The sequence below is a fragment of the Lacerta agilis genome, chromosome 2 (genome assembly GCF_009819535.1).
Source record: "Lacerta agilis isolate rLacAgi1 chromosome 2, rLacAgi1.pri, whole genome shotgun sequence".
Taxonomy (NCBI): Eukaryota; Metazoa; Chordata; class Lepidosauria; order Squamata; family Lacertidae; genus Lacerta; species Lacerta agilis.
The window spans coordinates 94295315-94307405 of NC_046313.1; the positions used below are offsets into that span (position 1 = coordinate 94295315).

General features: G+C 44.1%; 1 protein-coding gene across 2 annotated transcripts in view; it reads right to left on the minus strand.

Moving 5' to 3' along the window:
* Positions 1–223: 223 nt before the first annotated feature.
* TAFA1 (TAFA chemokine like family member 1) overlaps positions 224–12091 on the minus strand; it is a 313507-nt gene continuing 301639 nt past the window's right edge. For both annotated transcript variants that reach the window (XM_033141254.1, XM_033141253.1), the window contains exons 4-5: positions 7220–7344; positions 224–1198 (exon numbers count right to left, since the gene is read on the minus strand). In XM_033141254.1, the coding sequence (XP_032997145.1) occupies positions 1181–1198; positions 7220–7344 (143 nt within the window). In that variant the 3' untranslated portion in view covers positions 224–1180. The remainder of the gene's footprint in view (positions 1199–7219; positions 7345–12091) is intronic.

Below are 12091 nucleotides of genomic sequence, written 5' to 3' on the forward strand. Positions count from 1 at the left end.
AAACCCAGCAACTATACCACTATAAACACTAAGTGTGGAAAGGACTCTCCTTGCTTGGAGGTTTTTATGCAGAAGTTGGGTGGCCATCAGTCAAGGATGCTTTAGTTGAAATCCCTGCATTGGAGGAGATTGGGGTAGGTGAACCTCTGAGTAGATAAGGTTCTATCCTAATCAGATACAATGAAACAGCCCTCATGAGTGGTTGAGCAAACAACACAAGCCATTGAAGTTAGCAACCAACTTTTCTTTTCTTTTTTTACTAGGATTGTCTATACCAGCTATACAAAGTCTGTAGACAATGATCTGTACAGTGCTTCTTTAATAAGGTAGCTCGCAGTCTACCCAAAGTCTGCCAAATAAACCTCTGAACGTAGACTGTGTGTTTCCCCCCCAAGTGTCAAGAGTCATCTTTCTCTTCTCTGTGGGACAACTGGTGCCGCCCCCACAAAAGACGTCCTTGGAAGAAAGTAGAACTGGTATTACATATCAATTAAGTATAAAGTATGGTTAATGTAAGCAAAGCCAGCATGCTATTGTTGCACGAGGAGGAAAAGAAGAAGAAAAAAGGACTTCAGAACACAGGAAAATGGAATGGTGGAATTTCCTTGAATGTCCAGTTGAAATAATAGGAACCATAATAAAAAAGAAGAAGCAACATCCCAGTGCTTTTGTCAGAAGTCATCTTGCTTTATGTTCTTTTCCCGTTGTCTTCTTGATCTCCAAAACGTCTGTGCGTTTTTTTTAAAAAAAGGTTACAAAGCAGTTGCAGCAAAGTGTGGATTCTGCTCATATTTTGTTAAGAGTCAGGCTTTATTTCAAAATATCTCATATATTTATATATATTTTAATGATACAAAGAAAAATTGTAGATCCACACTTATAGGTCTGTTGTTCATATTCCAACATCAGAAAACTTGCTTCTCAGTAACTGCTTTTTAATTTCCTTATTTCCTTTCACCCTCTTTTCTGTTCACTGTTGTCAAATCTGGTGCGCTGCTTTTTCTAGGGCATCTGACTCCGCACAAGTAAACCACTGTAGTTTCCTCTGGTACAGAGTTAAAGTGCAAATAAATAAATAAAAAATCCCATTTGGCTTGTAAAAGCTGGAGATGGTTTAAAGATTTTTGTCCTCTTATCTTTCAGGGGTTCCCTTCACTGGCTGCTGTCGGAAGATGTTTTGTTAGGTTCTCGGATGAATCTGTAACAACAAAATGCACAAGAAGGAATTATACTCAGTTCCTTGAAAAACATCTTGATCCTCCAATTTGGTTGGTGGAAGTTCCTTCTCCTCAATTGCAGCATAGCGAGGAGGAGACTAGGGAAGAGTATGGATTGGAAAGTAAGCAAGAATTGCTGCCCTGAGATATATAATAACCATTTGAAAGCTTTAGTACTGGTGTCCCCATTCTTATTCACATGCAACATCATAACAAGAATATCTTAGGCAACATACTTTCCCCACCTGATGGAACTTTCTTGGAACCATTCAAGAATGGTGCTGTGTACACTTACCAGATGCCACAACCTCACCAAACCACCAGTGCCCCATGGTCTATAACAGGAGTGGTCAATGTTGTGCTCTTCATCTTATGTTGGATGGCAAGTCATAGCAGCCCCTGCCAGCATGGCCAATGATCAGGAAATTATGTGGGTTGTTGTTCAAGCAACATTGGGAAGTCACCACATTGGCTGTCTCTGGTCCATAAAGACCATTATAAAAATGTTTCAAATAATCAAGTAGATGTCATTTCTTAAGGCAAGGCACATGAAGGGCATCTCATTTTGTTCTATCCAGCTTTGGTGCGCTGAATGCAGAGAAGAGACAGTCATGGAGATTTTTGCAGTTTCAAGAGGAGGCCTCTGTGGGTGGACCACCTGCTCTTCTCATAGATCTCTCCCCCCCTCTCCTCTCCCTCGCTCCACTTAAGACCATAGGATTGCACCCTTAACTACTGAAAAACCATGCTAAAATTTAAGATGGTAGAATCAAGCATGATGGCATGAAAGGCAGTTCTGTGCATGTCTTCTCCAAGGTAAACTTCACTGAGTTCAGAAGGTTTAACTCCTAAGGAAGTGTGATCAGGATTGCAGTGATGGCAGAACTCATGAAAAAGAACTCTGAAGAATCTAGAGGTGAAAATAGACAGATATTCTAAGCCTGGTAGGAGTGATAAACAAGCTGGAACGTGTGCAGAGGATGGCAACCAAGATGATCAAGGGTCTGGAAACCAAGCCTTATGAGCAGTGGTTGAAGGAACTGGGTATGCTTAGTCTGGAAAATAGGAGACTGAGAGGAGATATGATAGCCACCTTCAAATATATGAAGGGCTGTCACATGGGAGATGCAACAAACATGTTTTCTCCTACTCTGGAGGGCAGGACTCAAACCAATGGTGTCAAGTGACAAGAAAGGAGATTCTGACTAAGCATCAGGAAGAACTTTCTGATCGTAAGAGCTGTTTGACAGTGGAACGGTCTCCCTCAGGAGGCTGTGGACTCTCCTTCCTCAGAGGGTTTAAGTTGGATAGTCATCTGTCATGGATGCTTTAGTTGAAATTCCTGCATTGCAGGGGGTTGGATTAGATGACCCCTAGGCGTCCCCTAGGTGTCCCTTCCAACTCTAAGATTCTATGATTCTATTATGTGCACATATATTAACAGCCCACAAATAGCCCACAATTAGATGTGAGTTGATCTCTTGTATTAGCATGACTGGATTACTATTCCCATAATCTTTGACCATTGGCCATATTGGCTGTGATTGATGGGAGTTGTTGTCCAATTGGAGGGCCACAAGTCCTCCCATTATTATTTCATTTAAGAGGATTTCTAAGGCATTAAGATAAAATCAGATAAGCAGAATATGGTGATCATCCCATTGTGGAATGCACTGAATGTGTGAATTCAAGCCACTACCACCACACTTCAGAATGTCCACTTAGGAGTCTCTGTTTCCTAAGATACTCTGGGCATAGAATCATCACCTTGGCTCTGGTCCAAGAGTCCTCCACTCCTGACAGATGGCATGTGGTGCAGGTGAACAGGGTAGAACAGGCTCAGAGAGTTTGTTGAGCACACATGAACAGGAGGCAAAGAAAGAGGTCTTTCATTTCAGCTCCCTCCTTCTAAGCATAAAAGCCTGAACTTTGACACTGGACTCTTGTAGTACATCTTGTTCCCATGAAAGACTTGAACTTGGAGAAGCAATGCTTTTTTATTATTATCGATTCAGCTTTTGATGGTAAGTGTGAGCTCCAAATAGCTTTTCTTTTGTCCAGAGAAATAAAATAGGTCAACAAGCAACTCAAGAGCTGGTGCTCTGGATGGGACCTTTAAGTGTGAGGCCCCAGTTATTTTTCCATTTCCTTTGGATGCTTGCCATTTTGAATTATAATAATAATAATAATAATAGTAATAATAATAATAATAATAATAATAATAATAATAATAATAATAATTATTATTATTATTAATACCCCACCCATCTGGCTGGGTTTCCCCAGCTACTCTGGCCGGCTTCCAACAGAACATTAAAATGCAATAGTCTATTAAACATTAAAAGCTTCCCTAAACAGGGCTGCCTTCAGATGCCTTCTAAAAGTCTGGTAGTTGTTTTTCTCTTTGACATCTGGTGGGAGGGCGTTCCACGGGGCGGGTGCCACTATTGAGAAGGCCCTCTGCCTGGTTCCCTGTAACTTGGCTTCTAGTAGTGAGGAAACCACCAGAAGGTCCTTGGCACTGGACCTCAGTGTCCGTGCAGAACAATGGGGGTGAAGACGCTCCTTCAGGTATACTGGACCGAGGCCGTTTAGGGCTTTAAAGGTCAGCACCAATACTTTGAATTGTGCTCAGAAACGTACTGGGAGCCAATGTAGGTCTTTCAAGATCGGTGTTATATGGTCTCAGCGGCCACTCCCAGTCACCAGTCTAGCTGCTGCATTCTGGATTAGTTGTAGTTTCCGGGTCACCTTCAAAGGTAGCTCCACATACAGTGCATTGCAGTAATCCAAGCGAGAGATAACTAGAGCATGCACCACTCTGGCGAGACAGTCCGCGGGCAGGTAGGGTCTCAGCCTGTGTACCAGATGGAGCTGATAAACAGCTGCCCTGGACACAGAATTAACCTGCGCCTCCATGGACAGTTGCGAGTCCAAAATGACTCCCAGGCTGTGCACCTGGTCCTTCAGGGGCACAGTTACCCCATTCAGGACTAGGGCGTCCTCCACACTTGCCCAGGTGTCTGAACACACATCCCCCACTACCACTTTCTGAACACGGCCCAGGAGGAAGGAGTGGAACCACTGTATAACAGTGCCCCCAGCACTGTGAGGCCTAGTTGTGGAGGAGGGCAACCTTCCCTGGCTACAGAATGTGCAGCGGTACAAATGGGTATCGAACATCACCCACCATGGTAACGGTTACTTGAAGTGCATTTTTATTTGAGCTTATTCAGAAGCGGGGCCCACTATAGTCAATAGGCATAATCTCAAGGAAGTGTGCATAGGGCTGCACTCTTTTGTTTTTTTATTTTCAGTATGATATAATTAAGTGTGCTTTGACGGTGGCAGGAGAAAAGCCGGATATGAAATTCTGGTTTAGGAGCTTGGTTGGGGGTACAGAGTAGAACCCAGTAGAACCCACTGAATATTGCAGTGGGGTGAAGAGAAAACCAGAAGACGTGAGTTTCCTAACAGCAGCAACCAGTATACCCTCTCCTAGGGTAGCTTTGAGCAGGAGCAGTCTATTTGAGTAGTGAGAATATCAGCAAAATCTGTCTCGCTAAAGGTCCACATTCAGTGGCGACGCTGCATGCTCCGGCACCGGGGGCGTAGAGCAGGTGGGGGCATGGCTGGTGCACATCCCATGGGCATTGTGTGTGTTCCGGGGGCATGGCACATCGCCCGTGGGGGCATGGCGTGCGTCCTGGGGCATGGCGCATCGTCCGTGGAGTGTAGCACCAGGCGTGGTGGGGGGTGCGCATGGCACATGTCCAGGGGGGCAGCCGTGATGGTACCCCTGTCCCCGATGGTGCCGGGCCGGTGCGCTCCCCCTGCCCCCCCGTTCCTCCGTCGGTGTCCACATTCATTCTTAAATCACAACTCCTTTATTGGCCCATGGTGGGGTGTGTCCAGGAAAGGTCAGCTATTATACTGCCATTTGGTGCTGCAGAAGAAGTCCTCTCCCAAATGAAGATGAAGGAAACCATTGGGTAGCTGTCTCTTAGGTGTAAAGACAAAATAGGCAGCTGTGCAGATGGATATGGACTTGCTTTTGATTAGACAATGCCAGCCATCTGCCTGCGGCGCCTCCCCCCCCCCAATGTTCCTGGGAGCAATTCCACGTCAAGATGTTGAGTCGTTCCTAAGTTTTTAGTAAATAAATAAAGAAGCAAGTGCTCCTAATGCAGATTGCATGCACAACCTGGCTGTTTGATGATTTCCCCCCTAATGAAATAAAGCCAAATTTCAAACCTCTGTTGTGTGCTGTGGTGACTCTTGCCCACCCACTCACCCACCACGTACTTTAAAAGTTGCAAAAAAGTAAATAATCTGCAGACCAAACTCTATGCCTTCTTCCTGTGCAGACATCTATGATGATTTACAGGATAGTTGCTAAGCTTACCCCATCAATTTACATTCTCCAGTTGCAATATTTTCCACAATGTTTTCAAGGAACAAAGCAAAATGTTTCTGGGATTTACACCAGAAGGTGCCCCAGCTAGCTAATTAAAATAGTTCCTGTAGGGAAATGATAGGGGGAAATACAGAATGGGGGTGGGTGGGATTTATTTCATTTTTGAACATTCAGGTCCACGGGCATCTAATTGATATGAAATATAATAATCCATACAGAGTAGATGGAGCCATATATCTGAATATGAATGCAGTTTTTAAGTGCCTGACAACAATTTCTGGACGCTGAATATTAACTCACAGCTGGTATGTCAGATACTGTGAGAAGCAGAGAAGATGCAAAACTAATAAACAGAACCTTACATGTGTATTTCTGAGTGCAAAACACAATGCATCACAGTAAGGAAATACTCAGAGAGCAGAAGAGAGGAACAGACTCTCTTATGGCTGCATTCCTGCCCAAAGATACAGAGGATGGAGATCCTTGCTTGGAGAAGAATGCTTGCTTAGTTGCTGCTACCTGTACAGGTAATTTATTTTGTGGGGAAATGGCTGCACCCACCAGACACACAAAGGTCCTTGCAATAGGTCTGCCCCAATACCAGGAAGCAGCAGACACCGGGAAAAGAGAAGGGCTCAGTGGTAGAACATGGCATCTCCATGTAGGGTTGGGAGACACTCCTGGCTATAATCCTGAAGAGCAGCTGCCAGTCAGTGTAGAGAACATGGAGCTAGATGGACCAGTTTAAGGCAGCTTCCTATGTTTCTAACTTCAATAGCTGTATTTATTTGTGAACAGCAGATCAACAACTCAGCACAGCAGATAGGACTTGCTGCACATGCAAGACTAAGGCTTGGCCATTAGGCTATCAACAAGTTCAGGCCTAAGTGAATTTAAGGTTAGAAATGAGAGAAACTTGAGAGAAGCTGAAAGTGTCAGATTCATCCATCTCTAGCAACATATATTTGTAACTTTATCTTCCCCAAAGTGGTACGGTTGAGGCTACTTTGGACCATGCCCAAATCATGGGCTTAGCTTGAATCCATGGTCATTTGGCATAGGTGCTCCACAAACCACTACCAATCCTATCCCTGACTGTGCAAGGGGCACCTGAGGAACGCACAGCAGGCGATGTTTACATTTAATGGTGTTTGTGTATATTTGTGAATACATGGTAGGAACTCCGATTTCCTACCTAATATTACTGAAGCTGGTTGAAAACATTTCACCGTCTGAAATGGCAATGGTTTAACCAACAGCTTTTACATCCAGCGATAAGAAATACAGTAAGTGTAATCTTTAACAGTCACAACTGGTCCTGCTGACAGGTTGCTATTTTATTCCTTGGGGGGCAAATTACTTTTAAGAAAGTGACATGGTGATTCAGTGCAACTCAGCTGCCTGGTAGAGTTCAACTGAGGACTCACCTCTGACTCACCCAGTCAGTAGGTAAGGAAGGACATGCATTACTGAGCAAGGAAACGACTTCTTAGCTTTCGCCAGAGACTCGAGGATGGAAAAACTCAGGAGGTGTTGGGTGGGGGGGATGAAGGAGGTGAAAAGGGGAAAGAGGAAAAGAACTTACTCTGGTGGTCTTGACTTTATTGCCGGTTGCACACATCCATCCTGAGTTGTCAGGTAACGTCTTGCATTCCTCGCCCTCTAGGCATGGCTCCATCTCACACCACCATTTCCCAATGACTATTGATGCTAAGAGAGACAAAACAAGCAAAGTATTTGTGAATTGGTTTTTTGTTTGTTTTGTTTCAATTCACTTCGCTCAATCTGGATGCCAAAGCTTCATCTGGATCTCAACAGATTTATTTATTTTTTTACATTAATCCAGCTGGTGTCATACAGTCAAACCTCGGAACTTGGACATAATCCGTTCCAGAAAACCGTTTGACTTCTGAAACGTTCAAGTTCTAAGGCGCGGCTTCTGATTGGTTGTAAGAGCTTCTTGCACTCAGGTGGAAGCCGTGTTGGACGTTCGAGTTCTGAGGAACGTTCGAAAACCAGAACACTTACTTCCAGGTTTTTGGCGTTCAGGAATTGAAACCTTTGGCAACAGAGCCGTTTGAGTTCCACGGTTTGACTGTATTTGATATGATGCTATATAGCAGGCCCATCTAACTCTCTGGAGGCTGCAATCTACTCCTAGTATAATAAAACTGGGGCAGTGATCTGCCAGAGTTGCTGAGCTTTTTTGGGGGGGGCTGCCCAAATTTGTTCAGCTATTTTTGGGGAAGCAAGACCCAAAGTTTTTTGGGTTGGGGGCCAAATGATGCCGCGATCGAGGGGTGGACATGCCTGTTATATAGCAGGGATGAGAATCCTTATTTCAGCCCTACGTCTGCACCCCTTTGTGGGAGACCTTCCGATGGTTATATGCCATTGGTGGCCAGGGCCAGAAACAGAAGTGGGCGCAGCAACAGATTATTATTATTATTATTATTATTATTATTATTATTATTATTATTTGAATTTATATACTGCTACACCCGAGGGTCTCACAGAATAAAATCAAGTTATAAAACCACAAAATACACAATACAAATAAAAACAACAGCCCAATAGCTATACAAGAAGCTAGTGAGAATCTTCTATGCGCATGGATGGCCACACTCCTCTCTTGATGCTCCATCCAAGCAAACAAAAGGCATTGTAATTATAGTTCATGATCACGTTCCTGTAAGGCGTGTGTATCATTATGTGCAAGAGGTTTAAACTTGGGAGGGAGCGTGCCCAGGCAGAGCCCCGAATGCCGAACAGAGAAGGTTGCATTCGGCTCCTGGGACTGAGAGCGACAGAAGAAGCATAGAGCAGAAAGGCACCAAGATGTTGCTCAACTGAAAAGGCAGAGCTGTCACTGTTCCATCCCTGACTAAATAATTCAGACTGCAAAGTGTCACAAAAATAGGGAGCGGATGCACTGCTCCCATCAATGGGTGCTGACCTTGCACATCTTGCCTCAGGGAGCAGGTTCACTAACTGAAATGTGGTGGTGTGTATGTGCTCTGATCCGAAGTCCCATTTCTGTTAGCAAACGTCCCCCTGGGGCAATATGTGAGTCTGACCCCCCAGGTAGGGACGAAGCATGGGTGCACTCCTGGCTACTCGAGTCCAGTGGCACATTGTTATGCGATTGTTCCCCAGCGTGAACAACAACACACACAAGCCATTAAGGCTAAACTATTTTACTGTAGATAAGATGCAGAGTTTGTCTCTGCTTGCCAGCCCAGTAAGTCAGAGCTGTGCATAATGCCGTCTCTCTCTCTTGAGCCAGAACTGAAAGTGAAAGTAAAGATTATCACATGGTTGAGAGAAAGACAAAACAGCTGTCTTTCTCATGGGAAAAACACAAGTCATATCAGCCTCGCTGCTGCTGGTTTTGCAGCTCGGTCTGTACCAATATCCTAACAATTTCTACTATTATGTGCCACCTCAATCTCCAAGTGGTGAGAGTCTGCAGGGGTTCCAAGCGCTTACCGATGGCTCAGTTCCCTTGGAATGACGGAAGGAAGAGCAATTAGCACCCCAACAGACCCCCAAGCCCAGAAGAGAGCGAGACATGTCTCTCCCTCCAGATTTCAGCATCCAACTTTTCTCTGGCACAATCTCCCCGCTGCCCCAGATAGGTTCCAATAATACATATTATTGCTGTTTTATGAATTTATGTGCTGCCTTTTGCAGTGCTGTTTTGCCTCAGGCAGCAAAATGTCTTGGGTTGGGCTGGCCTTGGCCACTTCCCATGCTGAGTCACTTTGCCACCATTGTTATCTGGACCAGTCACTGTTCCCAGTTGCAAAGTAAAGTCAGTCCATTTTCATTTTTTTTTAAAAAGGGCTGCAATAGTTTTTTGTTCCACCAACCCCCACCACATTTGACATTTGATTTCTAGGAATGTTATATTATTGTTTATCTGATTTTAATTATGTTGTTGTTAGATGCATTTAAATGAATAATGCAAACTAGCTCGGGACTTGGAAGTGTATGATTAAATAAATAAACAAATAACTTAATTCTGCCCCCCAAAGTGGCTTGCATGGGTGGTGATGGTTTGGTGCCTTGTACCAATGTTCATTTCACTCCCATGCATTGAAACCCATCTGTAAGAAAAACATAGAGTTACCCATTTGTAATGATGGTGCATTCTGCTTTCAGGGCCATATAATATTCCTTGTATTGCCACCCATATTCCAAATCACTTGGAATTGAAATTCTCTGATGTTGACTCCACAAGGGAGACTGCTCCCCTCTGCATGCCATTTCAATTTTACTGCATATTTTTGTCACCATTTTCCATTGTGGTACATTAAAAATGGACGACTGCCAAGAAGGTTCGCCTGCAGTAGCTCTGCATTCTCTTAATCGTCACCAAACTAATTCCCTTTTCTTATGAATGCTCCTTTCCGTCTCTGGTCCAACTTGCTCTGCTAGAGATATAAATATATACTTTCACAGGCTTCACAAGATGAGCAGGACACAAAATTGGAGGAAGGGCCTTTCATGTATCCAAAATGAGGTCAGGGAGTTCTTCCTTCAAAATTCAAGTTTGTTTCTGCAGCAAAGATTCCAATACCTACTGAAACAGCACCAATTAACATTGTGCATGAATGGTAGACCTAACGACATAGGAACCAGGAAGGCTGGACCTCATCAGTTCCAGTCCAGCATTCAGTCTATTTCTGGGCAGCTAACAGCCAAACAAGGAAATCATTGGGAAAGCTAGTGGTAGAGCATATGCTTTGAATGCAGAAGGTCCTAGGTTCAAGCCCCGGCATTTCCAAAGGAAAGACCCCTGCCAGAAACATTGGGGAGCTGCTGCCAGTAAGTGCAGACAACACTGGGCTAGACGGATCAATGGACAGGCTCAGTATTTATTATTTTTTAAAACAAATTCTAAACCACTTCACAGCATGAAGCCGTCGAAGTGGTGCACAGAATTAAAATAGAATAAAACACAAGTTCTAAAAACAATAAATTCATTTCAACGAACTCTTTAAAAGGATAGAACCACCTCTCCAAATTCTACCCCCATCACATACAACCATTTCTGCAGATGTGCAATTAAGATTCTATAAGTGACTGGGTCACACTTTCTTAAGTGAAAATGTCTTCAATATAAGGAAAATTCCTACGCATGAATATATAGAGGTTTGGAGCTTTCATGGTTAACAAGCTCAACCAGGTCACCCCGCCCACAAGGGGAAGAGCGTCACCGGATGCTCTGTGTAATGTGTAATGTGATACTTGTTGTTCCTGTATCTTTCTTCTTTCTTTTTTGAGCCAGAGAAGGGAGAAGGCAAAATGTCGAGTGTCTCTCCTGGAATGTAATTTATACCTTGTAAATAAAGCTTCTAGATTAGAAAGAAGCTGGACTCCGTCGTCTGTAATTGCTGGCATGCACACACACCATTGTGCAAGAAGATAACTCTGCTGATGGCACAGGAGGAGCAAGTGAGAACGTACAGCAGGTACGTGCACAGGAGGAAGCTTGCTGGACTCCATTTGTGTGCTAAGTTGGTTTCTGGATGCGGGGGTTTTATGGCTAATGAACCCCTCGCAACGTCAAAGAATATTATCACCTACTGTTCTGGCTACAGCGCCAGATAAACAGAAGTGGGCCACTGTTGTATATGGCAAACAGTCATTGATACACCTGTCTGGCTACCTTTTACTATGGGTGAAATCATTTGCTAAGTTTCTCCATGACTCCGTTCTTTCATTTAGGATTTGTTGTGAGGTTCGCTTTAATTCTCCTTCAAGAACCATCCCATAATGGTCTTCATCAGTCCTTCGTCAAACACAGTATGTGAGAAGAAATTATCACAGCCAAGACAGCAGTGCTTATTTAATCAACAGAAGAAGTCGGTGCTAATGTGGAGCTCAGAGGCTTGAACTGCCTTGCCAGGGCAAAATGCTATTAATGGCGGCGGCGGCGAGGGAACTAGGAAGTTATCTTTGCATTCTCCCTCAAGCAGCAAGAAGTTCCAAGGTCAGTGCTACTAGACTTAGCTTTGTTTGGATGAGGGAGCACGAGAGGCTTAAGGTGTCTTTGCAATATTTGCTTTATTGATGTGGAAGCTGCCTTTGGTCCATCTACCTCAGTGTTGACTCCAATGATGGGCAGTAGCTATTCAGGGGTTCAGGCAGCTGTCTTTCCCAGCCCTACCTGGAGATGCTGGGGATTGAACCTGGGGTCTTCTGCATGCAAAGCAGCAGATGTTTTACCATTCAGACACAGCTACTCTTCAAATACACATGTACAGCAGAACTGAAAGGAAGCAGACACTCATAGAAGGGACAAAAACTAACAAATATGCACAGAGACCTGGTAGCCAGTTGGTGGAGAATGAGACTCTTAATCTCAGGGTTGTGGGTTTGAAAGATTCCCGTATTGCAGGGGGTTGGACTAGATGATCCTTGTGGTCCCTTCCAACTCTACAGTTCTATG